Source organism: Oryzias latipes, chromosome 7 (assembly GCF_002234675.1).
Source record: "Oryzias latipes chromosome 7, ASM223467v1".
NCBI classification, from domain to species: domain Eukaryota; kingdom Metazoa; phylum Chordata; class Actinopteri; order Beloniformes; family Adrianichthyidae; genus Oryzias; species Oryzias latipes.
In genome coordinates, this window is record NC_019865.2 from 3658378 (window position 1) to 3682371 (window position 23994).

At 44.1% G+C, this 23994-nt stretch overlaps 1 protein-coding gene across 5 annotated transcripts in view; it reads left to right on the forward strand.

The window, feature by feature from the left end:
* tns2 (tensin 2) overlaps positions 1 to 23086 on the forward strand; it is a 55178-nt gene extending 32092 nt beyond the window's left edge. For 3 of the 5 annotated variants that reach the window (XM_023956349.1, XM_023956354.1, XM_023956352.1), the window contains 25 exons: positions 5671 to 5709; positions 5975 to 6016; positions 7784 to 7833; positions 8996 to 9179; positions 9453 to 9503; positions 9599 to 9721; positions 10336 to 10400; positions 10586 to 10669; positions 11704 to 11816; positions 12607 to 12667; positions 12746 to 12821; positions 12943 to 13072; positions 14939 to 15004; positions 15111 to 15227; positions 15687 to 17201; positions 17297 to 17462; positions 18505 to 19445; positions 19515 to 19640; positions 19712 to 19807; positions 19905 to 19982; positions 20943 to 21020; positions 21101 to 21269; positions 21341 to 21409; positions 21539 to 21568; positions 21710 to 23086. In XM_023956349.1, the coding sequence (XP_023812117.1) occupies positions 5671 to 5709; positions 5975 to 6016; positions 7784 to 7833; positions 8996 to 9179; positions 9453 to 9503; positions 9599 to 9721; positions 10336 to 10400; positions 10586 to 10669; positions 11704 to 11816; positions 12607 to 12667; positions 12746 to 12821; positions 12943 to 13072; positions 14939 to 15004; positions 15111 to 15227; positions 15687 to 17201; positions 17297 to 17462; positions 18505 to 19445; positions 19515 to 19640; positions 19712 to 19807; positions 19905 to 19982; positions 20943 to 21020; positions 21101 to 21269; positions 21341 to 21409; positions 21539 to 21568; positions 21710 to 21848 (4608 nt within the window). In that variant the 3' untranslated portion in view covers positions 21849 to 23086. The remainder of the gene's footprint in view (positions 1 to 5670; positions 5710 to 5974; positions 6017 to 7783; positions 7834 to 8995; positions 9180 to 9452; positions 9504 to 9598; positions 9722 to 10335; positions 10401 to 10585; positions 10670 to 11703; positions 11817 to 12606; positions 12668 to 12745; positions 12822 to 12942; positions 13073 to 14938; positions 15005 to 15110; positions 15228 to 15686; positions 17202 to 17296; positions 17463 to 18504; positions 19446 to 19514; positions 19641 to 19711; positions 19808 to 19904; positions 19983 to 20942; positions 21021 to 21100; positions 21270 to 21340; positions 21410 to 21538; positions 21569 to 21709) is intronic. The other 2 variants (XM_023956350.1, XM_023956351.1) reach the window with 2 other exon arrangements.
* The last annotated feature ends 908 nt before the right edge of the window (positions 23087 to 23994 follow it).

Consider the following 23994-nt stretch of genomic DNA (forward strand, 5'->3'; position numbering starts at 1 on the left):
AGGTCATATGGCCAACGGGAGAGACTACAGGCTGCTCACTGCCCTCCTTTCAGGCCCTCGCTTGCTCAAGATTTGAGTTAAGAGTTTGAGTTTAACCACAAGTGGAGGACAGTGAGCCAACAGCTACCAAGCATATGTGGGAACTCCTTCCAAAGTGTTTGAAAAGCTCCAGGACTGCCTCATAAATCCTCATTCACAAGTACGAAGAGAGTATTGAAGAGTCCACAAAGTGAGAGGTTGAAATATACATCATTTTTGCTGTACACACTTTTTATACTGTCCACATTCTTTCATGTTTAATATGTAATTTAGATCACTTCAGAGTATTTCTTTAGGAACAATAATAGAGCATATTTCTGCAAATTTGATGTTTTATTCTATCAGCTTAATTGCATACACTGACAAAAGTCACATTTTGTTTTGTAACTTTGAACTCACAGAAACTCTGGGTCTCTCTAACACGATGTCTTGCAAACAGTGGCCTCACATTCCCATTTCTCACAGCAGTAACATACCAAAGCGCCTACATCACCCCATCATCATCCCCTTGGAGAGCCCACAGCTCGAAATCTGTACATTGAGGAGAGAAAGGGAGAGCTGAGCATGATCCATTTGCTATGCTTCTGCTGGTTTTGATGGATCAAAGAGGAGGTCAGTGGAGCCACTTTGGCAAAAATAAATGCTTTTAAGAGGAGGATGGCAAAGACGTGGAAAAAACCGATGGGAGAAGAAGGTGGGCTAAAAGGTTTGACCAGTTGGACCCACCTGAGAAGAAGCAGCTGAGGTTGTCCCTTAACAGAAAGATCGATAAAGTGAAGTATGTTCTAAAGAGAAGCTGGAGAAGGCTTGCAAACAGGAAAAAGCTTGTTAAAAACTGATGAGCGAAAAATGAAGCCAAAAAAAGGAAGGAAACATTGTAATTTGGAGATTATATTTATAAGGAGGAAGAAAGCTGGGAATAGGAGAAATTTCCGCAAATAAACAAGGTGAAAAGCTTGAGAGAGGAAGTTTAAAAAAATACTGTGTGGAAAAAAGTTTTTTGTTTTTTTTTTAAAGGAAGGAAGAGTGAAAAAGAAGTGGGAAAAAAATAATGTGCTAAAAGGAAATTTAAAAAGGGTGGAAAATGACGGAGCAGGATGAGAAGATGGGATAAAAATCTGAGATAACTGATAAAAGGCCAGAGAAAGTGGGAGAGTGAGGGGAGAGATGGGTGGAGGTCTGCGTGCAGGAAGTTTGAGCGTAAAGTGTTGGCCAGTAGAGATGGAATCTGGTGTGTTATGGGCTGTTTTTTCTGGCCCAGTGGCCATCCTTAGTGGGGGCCTTCACTGGGCACTTGGAGAGCGGGTATTAATATCGGAGTAAAGAGAAAAACTGGTACAACATGAGGAAAGACCCTGCAAAAGAGTCAGCAAAGTTTGTTTGGCTTTTGGTCACCCAAGCAGAGTCCGACTTCAGACAGAAAACAATTGCTAATTTAAGACGGTTTAGGACTCGAAAGTACTTCCAGAACTGGAAACCGAAACTAGGGGATGATCCCATGAGGGTTTGATTTTTATCCTCTGAAGTTAAGTGAATTGCTGCTGTCAGATGTGTGGTCTGTGTTCAGTTAAACGTTGCTCTCAACAAGACTTTCAAAGCAAGAACTTTTTAATTAAGGTCGCATCCATCCACTTTGTACATGATTTTTAAGTGAAATGATTACATTAGACAATTTTACAGATTCAAAGCTTTACTGCAAAAGTTTATGTGCATCAAAGCTGATAAAATGTAAGAAAAGCAGAGACCAAAGAGGGTAAATGGAGAGAAAAAGCAATGTAATGCAAAAGCATTGAACAACAAGTAAACGCTTTTGTCTGCTGGAGTGAAACGTTCCAACAGGGATATATGATCAAACCCAGAAATTATATATCACAAATGTTTGTTATTTTTGACACTGATGTATGCTGGATATAATGGAGAAGAAATTCACATTCATTATGGTTTTATTAACCCACCGCTGTAGTTTTATCCCACAAGAGTGTCAAGAGAATCAGGGAAAATTGATGAATGTAAGGTTGTTTCTTAATGATAAGGGGTCTTCAGGTGTAGGCATGTAAGATTTGGTTCTGTTTGAGTAAACATTTCTGGATGAGTCGCTTCCCCTTATAAATGCCAAACATCTACCCTTTGTTAACTAGACCCAGCGTTTTCTTTTTGTAAGGAAGACCTGATGGGGATTTTGCGATTGAAATCCTGGAGAGCATCAGACAGATGGTCACCTGCTGTTCCTCTAAATAATGTGCTCTGTTATGGAATGATGGACATTTAGAGCTCAAACAACTGGGTGGTCTCAAGTTTTCCAGTGGCATAATCAGGTGTGATAAAAAAATGTAAAGCTTCATCGGTCAGTCAGCATCTCCACCCTCATACCTGCCACCAGGAGCTGTGGGCTGTGAATGAAAGGAATTAGTTTCTTTTGGGATCTCCAGATCGGGTGTGAAGCTCAGGCGTCCTTGAGGCGCTCAGAGTAGTCGGTACTCCTCCACATCAAATGAATGAAGTTGGGTTGTTGTTTGGACATGAATGAGTGAAATTAGTGGATTGACAAATTACCAGAATGTAAAACCCAAGGGAGAACGTGTGACATAAACAGGACGCGCTGAAGAAACTCTAACTCTGGCCTGAAATGGTATTGTATCCTCCTGGAAGACCTGGCAGAGGTGGTCTGGAGAATGGAGGTCTGGTCATGAATAGACATCAAAACTCGGTGACAAGTTGGTATCAGTAAAGATGTATACGATACTATTGGTACTGTGTAAAAAACTTTCATTTCAGTGCTTAATTTGTGCTTCGTTTCAGACATGTCAGTCTCTTGTTCTCTTCTATTTAGCTTTGTTGTACAATTCTAGCCAATCATTTTACCTTTTCAACAATTGGGGGCGGGCTTATATAAGAGTGGGTGAGGCCATAAGGGTCGGTGGAGCTTCAGTAAAAAGGCTGAAAGTGAAGCAAGCAAAAGTTTGGCTGTATTTGACAGCAAAAGATTCTAAGTCAGTTGACAAGAGTGACGTTTACAGTGCTCCTGGAAAAAAAGGCTGGTGTCATGGCGATGAACAGTGTCTTCTGTGTGGCACATTCAAGCGCTCTCCTTCCCCCTGTCACACTTAAATGTTTTCAAGGAAAATCACACTTTTTCCTTTTTGAAGCTGGCTGAGCTCCGTTCAGGCATTGGAACCATTATAACAAAGACTGGAACTGGATAAAATCCAAACGGTACCCATCCATGGGTCTGGGAATCTTTGCTAAGACTTCAGCCTCCAAGCCAATTTGGCCACTGGAATAGGTGGCAGGTAACCTGTGGATGAATGAATTTCATAAAGACGTTTATGACACACCCCTAAACTCCATTTGTCGACTACGAAAAAAAACATGGAAAAGCCGTGGTTGTGTTACTGCCACGGCTTACAAGTTACAGTTACAAGAGGATATCATGTTTCTACAGTTTCAGAGAAGTCATGATTTACTCCAACATGGTGGCCTCCTGGATCAAAGCAAATAACGTCGCCGGTGCTTCATCAGACACCAACGACGTTCCTTTCTGTGTTTACCATTATGCTTTACGTAATTTGCACATAAAACAAAAACCTTTTTGTTAAAGGAAGACATCCATTTCTAAAGTGACAGGAACAAAGGTCCAGTCATTTGATAGTTTCTGTTAAATCCGAACCTTTTCCGGAGACTTCTGTCAGAGTCTTAGTTTAGCTCTCTATCAGTGCCTCTGTTTTCCTGTTGATGTCTGTGCTTACGCAGAAGCAGCAGTGACTAATTCGCTGCTAAAGAAGGAAAAAAGAAAGCTGAACACAGGGCGACTGTGTGGTGACACACCCCCAGGTTCAGGGCCTGAGCTACTTCCCCTTTCAGTACAATGAAACATAGACAAGCCCTTGCCCTTTTCCTGAATCCAAATAAACAGTCCAAAATAGAGCTTTTTGGAAGGAACATCACTTGTGTGGAAGTGTGTTTGTGATGTAACCCGATTGTTGGCCTTCAGCCTCTGTCCTCAGAGGGACTCTTCAAGTGCAGTTCAGTGACCCGCAGGCCCACAGCAGTCATGGGAACCGCGTACGTCAGTGTTTGGGTCGCCGTGATCCTCCAGCGGTGCAGCTGTTGGCCTCACATTTGCAGATGCGTCTTGTTAACATGCCCTCGAACATGGAGTGTCATTCCGTGAGCAAAACGGGTTGTCGTTTAATTGACTGATTTCATTAAACTCAAAATAAAAACTAATTTGAATAACAAAAAAATCTCAAAAATAGAAACTCGGAAGCTTGGGAAGAAGGACATGTCTACAAAGGCAATTGTATAATTAGTATAATAGAAAGAGTAATAGTATTTTGATCAATGGAGAATATATGTGGAATCTGTAGTAATGAGTATCTGTGATGTAGTTCTCTATTTGTCTTGATTTGCTGATAATGTAAAACTGATTATCTGTGATGCTTTGGTGTACTTTTTGTTGACGGTCAGTTTCTCCATCACTACAAACAAAAAATAACTGTTCAACCTGGACACTTATGGTCACTTTCTAATTGTAGTTTGTTTTCCTTTGTAGTTCTTTAAAAATCTCGGTAAGAATTATCTTGTAAACAACGGAAAAAATATTTCAAAAAACACTCAAACAAATTAGCACAACAAACCCTTTTTGTCTAATTAAATCATAAATGCTTCCATTACAATAGTGTTAGGGACACCATAAAAGAAACAAAACAAAACAAATATATGATCAAAAGATTTATATATAATATAATATTTAATGTAACATAATATTAGAAATAAAGTCACAACATTTTGAGGAACACCTCAAAAGACAAGAATTGACAAGAATAAAGTCATACAACTAGGAGGAAAAAAGCTGTTCAGTATGCTTCAAAAAGTTGTAATTTTATGAGGAAATTGTTACATTTAGGTTTTAAAATGTTTCAATAAAGACAATCAAATGCTACCATTAATTTATGGTCAATTCAGAGAAATCAGATGGACGTCCCACTGCTCAAATGTCTCATTGAATTTGTTTTACTTTTACTGTACATGTTATACTTTTTATAAACTTTTTTGAAAGAGCATGACTTTCCTTGTAAAATTATGACAATTTAAATGATACATTTTTTGTAATACCTTTTTTGTCTATTTATTAATTTTTTTAATGGTGCCCTTTGCATTTCATTGTTACTTTTCATACTATTAAAAAAGCAGAAGATAAAATTGATTAAATCGAATGAATGAAGTTGGGCATTATGTAACAGGATTTTGAAGGTGTCTATAGATCAAAAGTCTCTGAAACATCAAATATTATCAGCATGACACTAAGGTTAAATCACTACTGCTGGAGTCCTGAAAAGAATGCATCATTTTGTAAAGAGATGCTAATATTTTAGGCAGAAATCCCAGATTTAGGCTGCAGGAGGTCTTCACTTGTTGAAAAATGTGGAATGCTTCTCCTTCCTGCTTCTTTCAAACTTTGTCATATCTGTAGTTCTGTTATTCTGAATGCAAAAGATAAGAGTGCGGGAAATAAAAGTAAACTGAATTGTTGTAGCTTCAGGAAGTTTAGCCAAAAATAGATTCTTATTTTTAATTTTTTTGGGTCGTGGTCTCTAATCGGCCACTTGTTGCTGTCGTCTTCCGTTCCAGGTGACCTCTGCCTGCATCCCAGCGCCCTCCAACGATCTGGTAAATCTTTTATTTCCTCAAGAGCTTTCTGGGTACAAGACATCTTTTCCCACTGTCTGTCTATAATAAGAAAACCACCATTTGGATCGGTCCTGAAGCTGAATTCCTTCTGGGAAACCGACCCCTCAGCTCGGTTGGAGAGCAGCAGAATGTTGACATTGCTGTAGGAAGTCGTCTCGTTTGCTCATTTGTTTCATTAACCCTCCTTTCCTTCTTTTATTTTGTTGTCTCTCGCCATTTTTGCCCTGCTTCCTCTGTACCTCAGCAGCGTAGAGGGACCGCCCCTTCACGACAGCTCCAACACCTGGTGAGAACAATGGCCCCCTAATGCCCTGTCCCCATGTCTCCATGCCCTTTCACCCATCTTCTTTTCTATTGTCTGCACAAATTCATAAAGTGGAAAAAGGTTCCTTTCGGTTGAGTAAAATGGGGTGGTAATAAAAGGCTTTACAGAAATAAAACAATTGAGGAAAATGGCACAGATTTTAGTCGGGACTTGTAGGTGGAGCTCATTAAAGGTCATCAGGAAGTTTTCTGCTTCTGACCTCAGATCAAATCTCTGCTCCTCCAGAGACCTGCCGGAACCAGGAGATAAGCCATGTATTTGCTCCCCTTTCATGGAGTAACGATTAGTTCACTGATTTACACTGATCTTCATTAACGAGTTGATTCCTAAAATCCATGAATTGATTTTTTTCCTTTAGAGCAGGGATGTCCAAACCTTTTGATTTGGTGAGGTGGAAATGTGACCATTTGGCCCGACACAAATTGAAGAACATTATAAGCAAATTAACGATTTAATGATCATTTTAATGCAATAACATACATTTCATGTCATCCCATGGAACACAAAGACATCCGCATATGTTTTTCACACAAATGACAGTAAATTTCCTGCACTGTTCATTCTCAGTTGGCTTGTCTTGTTGGTAGAGCCTCTAGATATTGAACTCCTTGAAAACAGCTTCAGTCTCTCAGCTTTGTAGGCGATCCCAGTTGTTTTGAACTTCACGGAAAAGGGTTCTACGCCGCGTTGCCACAATCAAAAAAATCCTACATACAGTTCTTAGAAAGCGCTGGGGGCTGATTCTTACTGATTTTATTGAAACTTTGAACATTTGGCTCATGGGCCGGACTTGGGACATGCCTGCTTTAGAGCAACATCTTACATTATTTCGAGGAATAAAAGATTTTAAGCATATGTTTGTTTTAGATGTCAAAATTAAAAAGGAAAATGTTAGCTTTTTTCATTTTAAGTCATTGGCAATGTGCAAACTGTTTTTTTTAAATGTAATCAATATTTTTCTTCAATCTAAATGAATTAAGGAATTTGGCAGTGAAAACCAAGCCTATTTTTTATGAAAGTAAAATCACAACTAGAATTTCTTTGTCTGTTTCTCTGTAAAATGATCGACCTGCCGTTTGATGAAAAGCTTTTCTAAGTTCTACGTCAATATTAACAGAAACATTATCATTGGCTGCTACGGAAAATGTAGATTCACAGAAAAGAGACAGTTGTCATGAAATTGTTTAAACATTAACAGCAAATGAAATCAAACCTCTGGCTTATACTGAATCTAAAACGGTTCAGCAGGTGAATACACAGGTAATGCATGTCATGTGATCATCCTGTATGACCCCAAAAGAAGTTAGCAATAAACTGCAGACATGATTGTTGATGAGAATACTATTAGATTCAGTTTAGTACTTAAATATGGAAGCAGCAAGTAATATTTTACGCATCTGTGATGTTAATGTCACCGTAAGAAGTCAAAAGTATTAAAGCAGCTCTGTTTATGTTAAATGTATTTTCAATATCTACACTTTTGGGATAGTTGAGTCTGTTAGACTGAGTGCTTTAGGAAATAGTTTAAATTAACACAAAAGGTCACCGTTGACGTGCAGCTGACTGTTTCAGTTCTTTTTTAAGGAGACATGAAAGGAGCGTGAAAGTCGGGGTCATCGTCTGACCCGACTGTTGTCAACGGCTAAAGAGGATCGCCGTGACACACTAAAGGCCGAACAGGTCGTCAGTAAAGTCTTCAGTCGGGTTAAGGTTGTTGTTTCTCCGCAGGGATCGACCAAGTCTTTGACCTACACCAAGCAGAGGAACACGTTGCCCAGGTAAAAAGCTCTTTCTTTCAGAGAGAGCTTTGCTTCACAGGGGGAAGGAGTAACTCGATAGGATCTACGTGTTACTCTCTGGATCCAGTTTCTGGCTTTCATTCACGACTTTCACCAAACCTTTACGTGCCAAACGCCGCGGGCCAGCTCACATCCACAAAATGGATACATTTAACTAAAAAACATATTCATTTCCAGGCTAAATGTTTTAAAATCCCACTGATGGGATACATACAGTAGCTTCTTCGGTGAAAACTATTTAAAAACATTAACATAAGAAAGAAACATTTCAACTGAAACTATTATCTGAAAATTCACAGCTAAAAGAATTTACACCAAACATTTAATTCAATCTGGGTAATATTAAAATACATTTATAATCATTTGGAGTGATTTGATAAACAAAGTTTTCTCGCTTTAAAGTGTTTTTTTTTTTTTGCTCTCTTTCTAACATAAATTTTTTGGGCTTTCAGATAACTTTCGTTTACAAACTCCATTGTGGTCTCCAATCGTCTTTTGATCCATAAATATAAATATAACTACTGTCTAGGACATAGTTTCTGCAGAGCGGTAGGAGATCTTCAGAAATTCAAATCTGAGTTGTGACCAGGACCGTTGGGCGGAGCAACCCCACCCCGCTTCCTATCACCCAAAACTAAGAGCTCTCTGTTTACATGCTGTCCCACTAGCTTACAACCCCTCACATTCCCAAACTAACATTTGTGGTGCAACAAAAATGCCGAGCAATATCGGAGCGATCCAGCCGTACAGTTTAGAACCAGATTCCAGCTCAGACCAGGAAAACAAAGACGTTCGTGGATCTGTTTGTCTGCAGCAGAATGGAGCTGAGCTGGGAGAATGAATAAATAATGCACGGACCTAAAATATCTATCTATCTATCTATCTGTCTATCTGTCTGTCTATCTGTCTGTCTGTCTGTCTCTCTGTCTGTCTCTCTCTCTCTCTCAGGACTATTAATTTTACTTGTAACAAATTCTTGGAGGAAAGATGAATCAAACAAATGTATTTTTTGCTCAACTGTCTTTTTCTTATAATCAATATTGTTGATTGAATATCTAGTGTATAAGATGACAATAGCAGAGAAGAATGTAAAGGTTTAACGTACATCTCAGGCTGCTTTTCTTGGTTTGGTTTGCTTCAGGAGCTTCAGCGTGGACCGTGTGATGGAGCGCGTGATGGAGCGCAACTATGACTTTGACCTGACCTACATCACGGAGAGAATCATCTCCGTCTTCTTTCCTCCGAAGCTGGAGGAGCAGAGGTATCGGATCAACCTGAAGGAAGTGGCGGCCATGCTCAAGTCCAAACACCAGGACAAATTTCTGGTGAGCTGAGATGTTGAGCTGCCACGGTTCCTGTGGCTTTCTCCCCACAAGGAATCTTGCTGGCTTTGCGGTGTTTACTTATAACCGGCTGAAGATTCATGTTGTGCAACGGAGTTCGCCGTGTTCTCTGAAGCCACAGCGGGCCTCCAAACCCATTTAGGAGCCCGCAAATAAGCAGCTTTTTTGTTTGTGTGTCACTCCCATAGTAAAACATAATAAATGTCCTACTGTGACTAAGTCTGTTGAAAGTCAAATCTACACGCTCCATTTCAGCTCCTGAATCTCTCTGAAAGGCGCCATGACATCACCAGACTGAATCCAAAGGTTAGACTCTCTCTTTGAATTTTTGTTTTTGGGATGCTGAGCGTTCAGATCCCTCAAATCCCACAAACTTGTCTTCGTTTTCCATCTACTAACAGGTTCAAGACTTCGGCTGGCCCGACCTGCACGCCCCGCCGCTGGATAAGATCTGCGCCATATGCAAAGCCATGGAGACCTGGCTGACCTCCGACCCTCAGCATGTTGTGGTCCTGCACTGCAAGGTCAGAGTTCAGAGGCCTTTTCAAGAGAGACATTCCAGTTTTTCACTGACTCTGAAACACACACACATGTTAGCACTGGACCTCAGCTGTTTCAATGTGACTGCACCGGTAAAGCAGCAGCAAAGATGAAGCATGAGTGAAAGAATCCGTTCCTGATCCTGTTTTCTATGACCTCCAGTTACTGTCTCTCTCTTGAAAAACCTTTTTCTGCACCAAATACTCATCACTCTTGGACGACTTTGACTGTTTTTTAATTTGAACGTTTATAAATCTGAAATAGATCCTCCTCGGTGGTTCCCAGAACATTCCAGCTTCAGGAAAATAATTCCTGCTTTAGGTTTGTTCCAGATATGTAGACAAACAAACTTAAGTGAATATCAAAATGAGTCACTGCTGAGTTGTTTGTAGGATTAGCCTGCGCTCAGTGTGCCTGGAGTTTTCTTGCTGGTGTTTTTAAAATGTCATGTTCACAATTTTGAGCTGGAAAAATCTTTTCAGGAACACGGGGAGGCTTTTAATTTGAAATGAAAGCTTCCACATCTGTCCGATGTCTGAACGCGTCTGTGAGTGAAATCAGGATTTGTTTTCTCTCGTTTTTCCTCTCCGGTCTGCAGGGGAACAAAGGTAAAACTGGCGTGATCATTGCGGCGTACATGCACTACAGCAAGATCTCTGCAGGGTGAGTGCTGCTTGCACGTTGAACACTAGCTGTAAATCTATGAAGCCATTCTGCTGTGGAACACTGGAAGTGGTTCATCCTGTCCACTGTAACAGCTGTATCCTCTGCCTGCAGCAGCTAAGCTGAATCCCTGATGGAAAATGTTGGCTCAAAGGATATGTGTGTGTGTGTGTGTTGATGTGCAGGGCGGACCAGGCTCTCAGTACTCTTGCCATGAGGAAGTTCTGCGAAGATAAGGTGTCCTCGTCTCTCCAGCCGTCCCAAAACAGGTAGACGCCGCGTGGATTATCTGTGGGGAGCTTTTTGAAGGAAAAACTGGAAGGAGACCTGATGGTGGATTATCAGCCCAGCAGAGGAGACTTTACTAGTGTTGGTCCCGGAAGTTAGAGCTAGGAATGACTTCAAACTCAGACATTTTCCCCGTAAGAAGTTAGAAAATCTTGAAACTAAAATGTTTTTAAAAACTAGTGAAGGTCTCAGCAAAGTCTCACATGTTCTTTGGGCTCTGAATGTAGATCTGTTCTACCTTCATGACAAATTTTAAAACAATTTAACCGGTCGATCTTGGTTCCAATACTCACCTATGGTCATGAGCTATGGGGTCATGACCGAAAGAACGAGGTCCCGAATACTAGCGGCTGAAATGAGCTTCCTCCGCAGGGTGGCTGGGCGCTCCCTTAGAGATAGGGGGAGAAGCTCGGTCACCCGCGGAGAGCTGGGAGTAGAACCGCTTCTCCTCCACATCCAAAGGAGCTGGTTGAGGTGGCTGGGGCATCTAGTCCGGATGCCTCCTGGACACGCTGGTGGCGGCTCCACTGCCAAACTGGCGCCAACCTTCCACCAGAGGCAAGGTGGGGTTCAGGGTCTTGCAAACTAAACTGTCGCATATCAGCGCTGAGCTGTTTTTCTTTGCTCCAGAATACACTGGAACCAGTTCAGTGGCCTTGTGGAAGAGTGTCAGGTCACTGGAAGGTCATGAGTTCAAATCCAGGCCCAGTCAGACCAAAGACTCTAAAAAGGAGGGTAAAACCACCAAATGGTTCCCGAGCGCGGCTGTGTCTGCAGCTCATCACTCATGGGTCAAAGGCGGAGGACAAATGCCACACGTCTAGATGTGCGACAGCTAAATTCCCCCGGGATCAATAAAGTACTCTACCTATTTATATCTAAGTGAAGAGTTAGAGCAGTGGAAAGATCAGAGGTGTTTCTCTGTCACCATGCAGAGTGAGAGAGAAGAGCTCAACACAAGACTCTTTAATGAGGCTTGGATTTTTTAACAATGATCCTATCCGTTATCTTTCAGGTACATCTATTACTTTGGAGGTCTCCTCTCTGGAGCCATAAAGATGAACAGCAGCCCGTTGTTCCTCCATCAAGTCCTCATCCCATCTCTTCCAAACTTCCAGGGGGAAGGAGGTATGCTCCTTGACCTTTAAAAACAGAATACTGTCCTGTCTTTCCCACAACTCAGAGGCAAATCTCTTATCAGCTCCTGCCGCTCTGCAGAGACTAAATCCTAGAAAACGACAAGTTTTTTTATTTTGGCTACTAACAGCATAATCACTAGGAACACTTCTAAAATGGATCAGAAGATGAGCGGAGTGGGACTTAAATTTTGGGTTGTGTAACCTTCTGTTGGCGTTTCAGCGCAGAAGAAGTCAGCGGAACTTGTGGAGTTGAGATGCTGAAACTTAAGAGCTATTTTTAAAGAAACGAGTTTAAAACAGTTTAGATTCTGTTTCTGTTTGATTATTTCTGACACGTGTTTCCAAAGATTCACCAAAATAAAAGCACAAACTTTTAAAATTTCAGTTTTGAGACAAAGAGAAGCGATCCAATGATTAGACATAAAGACGGCAGAAATCTTGTTAATAAATATGAAAGGAAAAATTAGGAAACAGTGGACATGCAATTCGGGATGAGTGTTTTCTATGTTCTCTGCTGTCAGTGGTGCTAAATTAAAGCTGCAAAGCTCCGTCGTTTACCTTGACGAAGCCTGTATAGGACAGCGCCGTTTGTCTTGGCGGGCTCTTCAGACGGTCTTCCCCTGGAAGCGCAGTGGTGTTTTGGCATGCAGATACCGCATGGGTGCATGCATCCGCTGCCCACGCACACGCTGACCCGTTTTGCCTGCAGTCTGACGATCGGGACAGCCGTCAGCACATTCTTCTGCCTGTCAGCTGATGAAACCCTGTCCTGTTTCCAGGTTACTACCCCTTCCTGAAGATCTACCAGTGCATGCAGCTGGTCTACACCTCTGGAATATAGTGAGTTGTCCCTGTGAAGACACATCGTCACGCCAAAAGCTGCTCCTGATCATCATCGGCTGCTTTTCTCATCCACAGTGACCTTCAGGGCACAGGAGGCCGACGTCTGTGTGTGACCATCGAACCGGCGCTGTTGCTGAAGGGTGACATCATGGTAAGTCACAAGGGAGGAGATGACCAAGGCCACATGTTTGCAGAAACCTCTGCTGCCTTGAACTGAATAAAGCTCAACTTTGGCTGGGCTGATCCCTCAAACTCTCTGGCGCCCTCTGCAGGTGAAATGCTACCACAGGCAGGCCCAGAGCGCCGACAGAGACACCGTTTTCCGGCTGCAGTTCCACACCTGCACCGTCCACGGGTCCCAGCTGTGGTTCGGCAAAGGAGAGCTGGATGAAGCTTTCACTGGTGCGTTCAGGGACCTGTTAGGGGCAGGAGAGCTGCAATTACAACCACACAGCTTTATTTTTTTAGCTTTTGATCGTTGCTGATTACTAATTTAGCTAAATATTAGCGGTCTTAAAACACTTCTAGTCATTGACTTTAGTTTGAGATTTTCCAAACGCTTTGACATTTTTCTTTGATAAACAAGTAAATGTAAGAAGTAGGAGTGTGAATAACTTTAGCTTCAACCTGTCACCGTTTTATCAGCGAGGAATGTGGCTGTTATGCAGGAGGAAAAGAAAGGCTGCAGGCGGATTGACTTTAATCCTTGCCACTGAAGGATTCTTTACAGAGAAAGCTATTTAAAAAAAGCACAAAATAAACTATTTTCTTAGAATTCTATGACCCAATTCAATTTTTACCAAGACCCACACCTGTTCTGGTTTGGTTAAGACCAGAAATCCGGCAGAACAAGTGATCCAATAAGAAACAATGATTGCTCTAGCATTCAGAGCTTTATGTGTCAGAAAATGCATTTTCTGTTTTTACCCAGCATCCCTTTAGGACAGGTTAAAAGAGAAAGAATTCCTCTGCAATGCAATTTTTCAAACTCCCAATCATAAAAAAGGATTGCTAAATTTAGATCTTTATTTTATAATATGTCAGTTTACATATAGAAATACAGTTTTTTTAAACAAAGATTTTTTTTTAAATTATAAATCTCTCACTGATATCAAACCAAATGTCTTAATAGCAGCAGCAGTCGGTATAGTGACAGGATTCATTCAAAACTTCCTTAGAATCAGAAAAACACGAGTGAAAAAGTATTTACTTAATTATTTTTATTATGTCATTTTTTTCCAGTTTCTATTTTCATAGACTCTGCTTCCTGTTATTTATAATTGGATCAATGCATAACCTTAAAACAATGTTTTCTAAATGATGTTTTCTAAATGGCCGAGGATTGTTGCTTCTTTAACACGCTGCTTGTCATTTTTTGGTTGTGCTTCCCTCTAGTGGTCCGAGCGTGTTATAACATGTTTTGGCCTCGCACACTTGCATTTACCTGCAGGTTTCTGGAGATAAAAGTCAGCTTTAATACAAAACAGCATTTGGTAAAAACATAGAAAACAAATGACATTTGTTTCGAACTTGAATTTTGAGCAAATAAAATGGCAGAAATAGATTCAAAAAATGTAATGAATAATCATATATTTATATAAAAAATATATTTTTTAAAGATTATTCCCCCTTAGTGGCTTATTTTTACAGACAGTAAAGTACTCATGACTAGATAATTGATTCTTGAATTTTTTTTTCTCTAAAGTGCCTCCTGAGTGCCTTCTTTAATTCTAATAATTTGCACATAGTTGAAAATTTTGATACTTGATCTGCATGTGCCATGAAGATTTATGAAACAGTGTTATGTCTATTTTTTCTTATATAGTGTTATTTTTAATCATAGTCATGATTTTTTTGCTAATATGTATAATCTGCATATATTTTAGATAACTCTTCTGAAATAGTATGTCTATTTTTACATAATAATAATTAAGTAATTCATCTTTGTCATGTGATTTATTGATATTTAAGGATTCTTGATTCTGTCTGATAAAATGTTATGAACCGCATAATGATAAAACATGTAATAAAATGGGATTATATTAGTTCGCTTCCTTCTACTCCCTTTCTAGCAACGGCTGATTGTATTTTTTTGTGCACTATTCTTGCTTTGATTGCTTGTAATAAACCATTTCAAATCAAATCAAATCCAAAATGATAATGAAATATTTTGTTTTTTCAAACTCAACTTGTGGAAAAAGGCGGAGAAATGTCCAGAAAAAACCCAAAACGTTTGCTTTGATAACATTTCTCATCTGTTCGCTCTAGATGAACGTTTTCCTTCTGACGCCACCGTGGAGTTCATCTTCTCCTCTGGACCTGAGAGGATCAAAGGTGGGTTCTCTGCTCCATCAGAGGCTTTTTTCTTCATCCTAAATGAAGAAAAGGAAAAATGAATGCATGTGTGTTCTGTTTGTGAGACTCCTGTGTTTGCGGTCAGGCCGGGAATATCACAAGAACGACCCGGCCGTGACGGTGGACTACAACACGGCCGACCCGGTGGTCCGCTGGGATTCCTACGAGAACTTCAACCAGAGATACCAGGACAGCCTGGAGGGTAACCTCTGTCTAAATGTCTCTAAAGTTGGCCTTTATTTTCAAACTATGGGACCAACCTAGACAAGAAAAGTAGATTCCAGCTGCAAACAGATGTCGCACAATTTTCCGATCGGAACAAAGACAGCTTTATATTACAGAGCATGAGTGAAACATGCTTTCAATCATCTGCTAACACTCAGATGGCCTGAGCTGAATATTGTAATGCTTATTTTTCTCACTTGGTTGGATGTTTCCTGACCATCCAGATGGGAGGATGTGTTTTTGCCCGGTTAAAACCTGCAGCACCAGACAGAACTGGTCTCCTCCCCGTACTGAGACTTAAGCTCTTTACTGGACAGCAGCACTTTTTTTCTCAGCTTCTCTTCTAAAACATGGCGTGTTGCTCATTCCTTCAAAGGGCCGGTGTTTCAGACATGGTTTTGTTTCTAAATGTAATGAGGATTTTTGTTTCTCTCAGACATTGCCCACACCAGAGGTCCTGTAGATGGAAGCCTGTATGCACAGATCAAGAAGCGCAGAGCAGCTGGTTCCGGTTCCCTCAACTCCACCAACGGCAGCAGTCCTGGGGGGCCCCTTGGCGACGACAGGCCCGATCACTTCATTGGCCGGGGATCTGACTCCGCCCTCTCTGCTCACTCTCTGCATTTGAACCAAGCATCGACCCATCCCGACCACGATGAGGCGCTGCTTCGCCCGCCGCCACCGCCGACAAGGCAGGAGAGGGAGGAGCTTGAACGTCTTCTTGGCGGCATCGAGGGCAGCAGAGATGGGGAACGGGAGACGGCCATCTTGGATGATGGAGACACGCTGGAGAGGACGGGGACGTTGGGTCTGAGCCGCTCCTGCTCCTGTCGGGAGGGTTACCGGTCGCAGCGCTGCGCAGAGCCCGGCTGTGATCGGACCCTCCTCATGCCCAACGGCTACTGCCTGGATCGAGCCCCGGGGACCAACGGCCACCACGGGGCAGCCCCCCTGGCTGCTCCCCCCTCGCATGTGGATCTATGCCAGCATTACAGCCCCCACAGCCACCAGCCCCTCCCACCCCCAGACCTGGTGTGGGACAGGCAGAGTGGCCCGGCTCAGTACTTGCACCGGACCTGTTCGGAGGCCTCTCGCCACATCTGTCCGTACCCTTCACCGGATCTGACCCCCCACAACCATTCCCATCACCACCCCGCGCCTGCCCCCGGCCGCTTCTGCTGCCGGGAGGAGGACTATCTGCCCTACCACCACCCATCTCCACCTCACAGCCACCACCACCTCCACCCAAAACCCCCCGCCAGCCCCACCTACCATGACATAATGCTGCTGGACGGCCTGCCGCCCCCTCCCTGCCTGTGCAGAGATTGCAGCATCAGGAGGGAAGACTCCTACCACAGCCTGAGGCTGGACCGCGGCGACAGCTTCCACTGGGACAGAGAGGCGGAGCTTCAGCAAAGAGAGGTGGGGCTTAGAAGGACCAGGGAGGCGGAGCTAGCCAGAGCGTCAGACCTCCACTGGGAAAGAGATTCCGGGCTGAGACGAGGCAGAGAGATGTCCCTCCACTGGGAGCAGGACAGGGAGGCGGAGCTTCAGTGGGAGAGGGAGGCCGATTATTGGCACAGAAGAGCCACCGTAGCCTCCTACGGCTCGCAGAGCCACGACCCCCCAGCCTTCACCTATGACCCTCTGCCCTCCGGTCACCCCACCTATCCTGAAGCATCGAGGTCGCACGCCCACTCCCACCTGGATCTGAAGTACAGCAGCAGCAGCAGCGGCTACCAGACGCCCCGCCAGGTCTGCCCCTGCTCGCCATACCAGCCCTCACCGTCTGAGAGCAGAGGCTACGCCTCCGGTTACCAGTCCGAGTCAACGTCACCGCTGCCTCCCCCTTCCTCCATGACGGGACCCTGCAGCCACAGCAACGGGACCGCCAACCACAGCCACCCCCATCCAGACTCACAGCAGTGCTACCACCCGGACTCCCACACCGGTGAGTTTGACGCCTTCATCGAGTTTCATCCTTCATCAAGATACTTGTCCTGAAGTCATGTGACTCCATCCCCTCTGTTGTCCCCGCCTCCTCAGATGCTCTTCGTAGTTCTGGAGAAAGCGTGGGCTGGAGGGACCACATCACCCACGGCTCCTTCAAGAGGGTCCACAGAGACGCTCACGGCGCCTGCTCCACGCCGTCCGATATGTCCGGCCCTCCCACTCCGGTCCACACCAGCAGCCCCCTGCGCTCACAGGAGAGGTACTTGTTCATCAACCACATGACTCAACGCTTCCACGATGCCACAAACATCAGTCAGAACGTTCTGCTGCTGCCGGGACGAGTCAGAAACAGAACAGACGATGTTTGAGGAACACCTCGACTCCTCGATTGTGAAAATAATTCAGATTCATTCCAGTCATGGAAAGTTTCTACTTCTTCCAGTCCAGCAGCACTAAATCTGCAGTTTATCACTTTTTCTTCCTCAAAGATAATCAGAGTAAATACAAAATGCAGTTTGGAAAAGATGGCTGCTCCTGTCTGGGAAAGCAAAGGCCTTTCCGTGCTCAATAAAAAAGAAACTCTACCGTATTTTTTGGCAAATAAGTCGCTCCTGAGTATAAGTCGCACCCATGGCCAAACGATGCATAAAAGACTTCGGAGATTTATACTCAGAAAGGTTCACTTCAGTTTAATTTACACTGCAAGACTATCTTTTATCACAGCTGCCATAAGGTTTTATTTTATACAATCTCTTAGAAAGCATTTGAATTTTTATTTTATTTCATTTTCATTTTTACTAATTTATCTATTGTGTGTATTTCTGACTGATGTGTTATCAGACAACCGAATCTATCTTGATGAGGATGAATATAATAAAGTATTATCCAACCAACAAACTAAATCAGACCAAACTACACCCAACCAACCAGAAAAAACAACCCAAACCAGTTGCATCCATTCTCGTAAGATCTGAATCTGAATCTACATCTTCAGATAAATGCTTGAGATTTCGTTTTGATGAAGGAAATGCCAAAAAAAATACAAAAACATGAGGGGTTTAAACACTTAAAGTTACCAATTTAGAAGTTATGGTGTTTTTTAGGTTAAATCCTTTAAGGCAGGTGGGCTTATTACGTCAATGTGCAGTAGATCAAAGGATAAACAACAAAATAAAATCATGTTTTTAGAAAATCTGTCAGCAAATCATCATCCTCAGCGTGAAGTAAGTCACTTGATTGAAATGTATAACGGCCAATCATGCTGATTGGTTCCTTGTGTTCCTGTGTTGTTTTTTTTAAAGCCCCAGTCCAGGAGGGAGGGACTTCCACATCCGGACCACAGACATCATTGACGACTACGAGTCTCCGCAGCTGCAGGATGCACATCACCGTGGCAACGACACGGTCGCGGATAGTGGGAGGAGCCCCAAAAGCAGCTCAGAGGGCTCCTCTGTCCAACTCAGAGATGCACAGTCGCACACAGACCCCGCCCCCACCTCTCCACAGCACAGCCCGGAGACGACCACGCCGTCTTCTTTAGATTCCGCTGCGTCCTGTCAGGCCCCTCCTCCTGCCCCCGCAGGTCCTCCCACACCAACTCCTGCGGAGGGAGCTGCTCCGCCCCCCACATCCCCGGATTCCCTGCCTCAGAGCCAAAGCAACGCTTCGGTGCAGCCCAACGGATCCTCCCCCTCTCAGAAACCTCTGCCCGCAGCCCCCGAATCCTCCAGCCCCACCTTTGCCCCCCCACCGTCATCCAACAGCATGGAGGGCTCCCCGGTGTCCGACCCTCCGGTTCCCGGGTTTGCCACTCTGAGCAGGCGTCTGATGTTGAGTGGGTCAGATCTCCATCACCCCAGTTACCCTCAGAACCACGGCGCCCTTCATTACCACCCCCCTGCTGCGGAGCACTGCGCCCCCCTGGACACCAACAAGAGGCACTGCCACTCACACCTCCACCCCCCGTCCCTCTCCTCCACCATCTCCATCCCCCTTCCCCACCCGCAGCCCCCGCTGCCGGAGAAACGGCATCACCCCGCCCTGTCTGACTCCGCCAGGCCCGCCCCCGGCTCCGCCCAGCATCAGCACCACGTCACTTTCTCTCCAACTGTGGGGGAAGTTGCACCCCCCGCAGGCCTAAATGACGAGGTGGCGCACGGTGAGGCGGCGAGCAGAGTCAGCGTGAAGTTCGTCCAGGACAGTTCCAGGTTCTGGTACAAACCCGGCATCACCAGAGAACAAGGTCAGACCCTCACCTGTGCACACCTGGTACAGGTAGAGCCAAACTAACCCTCAGCGTTCTCCTCTGCAGCCATCGCCGCTTTGAAGGAGAGAGAACCAGGAACCTTCCTCATCAGGGACAGCAACTCCTTCCAGGGGGCGTACGGCCTGGCCCTGAAGGTGGCGGTCCCGCCCCCCAGCGTCCACAACAACAAAGGTAAACGGCGCCGTCACGCCCCAAACCTTCAGCTTATAAGCAGCCCGTTGACTGAGGCTCTGTGTGGACAGGGGGGGACCCTCTGGAGCAGCTGGTGAGGCACTTCCTGATAGAAACCGGCCCCCGAGGAGTCAAGATCAAAGGCTGCCAGAATGAACCGTACTTCGGTAAGATCTCCTTTGATCTGTCTTCTCTGGAGAACCCGAACATGAGAAGACGGAACCGTTCTCTGGAATAAAAGTCCATATTTTCTGTGGTCTGCAGGGAGTCTGTCTGCGCTGGTCTACCAACACTCCATCACCCCCATCTCTTTGCCCTGCGCCCTGCAAATCCCAGAGAAAGGTCGGTACCTCCGGAGTTCTGGATCGGTTCTGCCAGAGAATCTGAAAGACCCTCATAAAAAAAACAGCCTGTCTGAACCGCTGAGGCTTCAGACTTCAGATCACTGATGACTTTCTGAAGATAAAAAGTTTGAAACATTTTAAAAACCAAAACGTTATGATTTTAAATAAAGTTTTATTCAAAAATCCTAAGACGTCCAAATGAAGTAGAGTCACATTGAAAACAAACAGCAAAACAGCTCATATGTCGACAGAAAACCGTTCAGATCTTGTTGATAACTTTTTTTTTGTCGGAAAAATATTGAAACAAATTTTCAAATCAACTGATCTGCTTTGTGTGCACCGTTAAAGTGGGTGGTTTTTATCAAAACTGGAGTCCAGGCAGATTTTTTCCATTTCCCTGAAGTAAATTGAGACGAACAGGGGAAGGACCCCACCTTCGCCCAACAGTAGACGGCACAGGCTCCGCCAACGGTCAACATTTGATCCCATGGACTTTTTCATTTTTGTTTTTTTCAAGCAATTATTTTGCCTCTTGCTCAATGTTGCCGTGGCAAACAAATAAGGTTAGTCTTCTTGGAGTTAACTAGCAAAAGTCTTCATGGTTTTCATATAAAAATGTGGAGAACATGGCGTTTGTTAAAATAATTGAAACACGGATTTGATTTTGAACAGTTTTACAAAAGTTTACCCTTAAAGTTTACGTACTCCAGCAGACCTGGCAACACGATCCGCTAAAAGTGAGCACGGGGGTTTTCTGCACTTTTTACCGTTGATCGGTTGGAGTTTAACTTTAGGGTAGAGACACAAAACCTGCTGCATCATGGTCTTCAGACATACTTACCGTTTAATGGCGCCTTTGCACCGGCGCCATTTCAAAGAATCCGCGTCTCCGTCATCCGCCGTCTGTCTAGAATCTTAGTATTGTAAGCTGTTCTGAGGTCTCTCTCCATCCCGTCAGATCTCCTGGGGGAGGTGCAGGAGGCCCCGCCTGTCAGTAACATCAGCACGGCGGCCGACCTGCTGAAACAGGGAGCAGGTAAGCTCCTCCCACATCCTCCTATGCCTCCAGCCTGAACGGGTTGCTGACGTTCAGGTTTTGGCGTTCTCCCTCCTCAGCCTGCAACGTCCTCTACCTGAACTCTGTGGAGACAGAGTCCCTGACTGGCCCCCAGGCAATCGCCAAGGCAACAGAGGCCACCCTCGGGCGACAGCCGCGTCCTGCCGCCACCGTGGTCCAGTTCAAGGTGACGTCGCAGGGCATCACGCTGACGGACAGCCAGCGCCGGTACGTTCGCGTTGTCCCGTTCAGGAAGCGCCTCGTTCCTCTGCTCTTCCTCACGTCAGCGTCTGTTTCAGGGTCTTCTTCAGGAGGCACTACCCCGTCAACAGCGTCACCTTCAGCAGCGTCGACCCGAAGGACCACAGGTGAGAAAAGGGGCGTGTCTGAAAGTCTGTCTGCACCTGTGGCTGCGAGCTCGTGCATGAAGGTGACCCGCATGCGCCGCTCCGGCCTGCGCATGTCTTACTCCGGTTCCTGTCTGTCTGTGTCTGTAGGTGGACTAACCCCGACAACACCACGGTTAGGTAAGTGCTGCCTGATTTCTGTTGTGATGAATGCGCCCGTGCATGATGGAGGCTTGGCGAGCATCTTTCCAGCGCAGCAGATGGCGAATCCCCGCCGGGCGCAGAGTCCGCCGCCGCTTACGTCCTGCTCCTGTTCTGCAGGGTCTTTGGGTTTGTCGCCAAGAAGCCCGGCAGCCTGGCGGAGAACGTCTGCCACCTTTTCGCCGAGTTGGACCCCGAGCAGCCCGCCTGCGCCATCGTCAACTTCATCAACAAGGTCATGCTGGCGCAGCGCCGATAGAGGCCAAAAGAGAGTTCTGTCGGGGTCCAGACGAAGCGGTTCAGGGGGATCTTAAGAGTCTGAGGTGTCATGAAGCAAGTCGATCCACTAAAGCTGTGCTCAGAAGGTCACAGCTGGATCCTTCCTGGTGCTGAATGCAGCAAACCGGGTTTATTCAGAAGCTAAAGTCAGAATTTAGCAGGTGGAGCAGAAATGCGGAGTCAAAAAACACAGGAAGCAAAAAATAGTTCCACTTGTTTTCCTTAAGTATCAAACATTTATCAGGAACTAAAATGCAATTTTAAGCTTAATTTTCTTTATTTATGTCCTCCATCATAAAAAAAAATCCCACAAGAACATGTTAAGAACACCAAAAACAGGATTTTTACCGGCGTGGGTCTTTAAAGGATAATGTTTTGTCATTTCGCCCTAAATATGATACCTGTTTTTAATTCGGCCACTTTTAAGAAATGCTCAAAGTTCAAAGGTCGGGTGAAGATGGCGGTTCGATTTGTTCTCACACATACAAACAACTAGAACGGAGAAGTTCCCCACAGCAACTGATTGGTTAAAAACAAAAAAAAAACGTGACAAAAGAAAATGAGTAGAGAGCAAACCCAGTTGTCAGCTGGTGATGCGAGGTTTCCATGGTGACCAGAGTCAGAGTTGCTTCATGGCTCAGACCCTCAGAGACGATCCACCGTGACCAAACCCACAGAGATGTATGCTCAGCTGCTCCACAGCGGCACCTATGGGTCAGCGGACGGCCGACAATCTTTCGTGTTCCACATTACGGAGAGACTGGCGGAGCTCTGCATGTCTGCAACGTGTACGAGTGGGGGTGGGGGTGTAAACGTGTTGAATTTAAGGACGTGTTCGCTTTAAAGTCAAATGAGGAAGACGAACCAAACCAGACGAGTTGTGAAACCTTTGATGATTCAGCGCTTTACACGACCAAACACACGACAGACGTACGTAACCAAAGATGAAGCACTCTCCTATTAATAAGCTTTTTATTCAGTTATATTTTTGTACTTATTGCTTCGTATATTTTTATGATACTTTTCTGGTAGGAAAAAAAAAACCACACAACTTTGTATTCCAGCAATAATATATTGTGTATGTTCTTCTCTTTGATCCTCATGTAGTAATAATATATTTTCACATGCAGCTATGGGCCAAAAGAGGAACCGTTTGTTCATTTGAAAAAGGAAACTATGCTGTTTTATATGAACAGAAATAAAGACTTTAAACCCAGACGCTTGATGGATTATTTTAATTTCCAAAAGACAACTTAGTATTTAGAAAGTTTAAGGTTTTTTTCCATTTTAATTACAGCCACTTTTCTTTGATTTTTTTTTTTTAAACAAATGTCTTTATTATGGAATATGCTTGTTTTGCACAGTAACCCTTGTGCTATCCTAGGCACTTTACCATTGGGAGTTGGGTCATCTAGACCCACTAGACAGTGCTCTGAACCTTTTTTCTTCAATGATTTGTGATCTTCACTGGTGTCCATGGATTACATGAAATCTTTCCACCTTTATCCACCTTTGTCATGGTAGGGAGAACACGTCAATGTGAGGGTGGGGTCATCTAAGATAGCACAAGGGTTACAAATCAAATATTAGCTTTGGAAATAAAGAATGGATTTATGGGAAAAATGTTTACCCTTGTGCTATCTTAGATGACCCCACCCTCACATTGATGTGTTCTTCCTACCATGACAAAGGTGGATAAAGGTGGAAAGATTTCATGTAATCCATGGACACCAGTGAAGATCACAAATCATTGAAGAAAAAAGGTTCAGAGCACTGTCTAGTGGGTCTAGATGACCCAACTCCCAATGTTAAAGTGCCTAGGATAGCACAAGGGCTAAGAAAGAGGCCGATCTGCATATGTGGTTTTTACATCACAGATTTTTATCTTTTCATCTGTCAACACATGAAACTCTGAGCACATCAGCAGGAAATGAAAGATGATGAAGAAGATCGACAGCATTTAGAAGATAGATGACAAATACAGATTAGTGTCTCTCAGATCCACCTTGGAAAAAAACCTAGTCCAAAACATTTATTTTCAATTATATAGTAGTAACTTGTGCAGAATAAACACCATTTTAAACTGGAGCTGTAAAACAAAATGTATTTAAAAAAACATGTTTTTT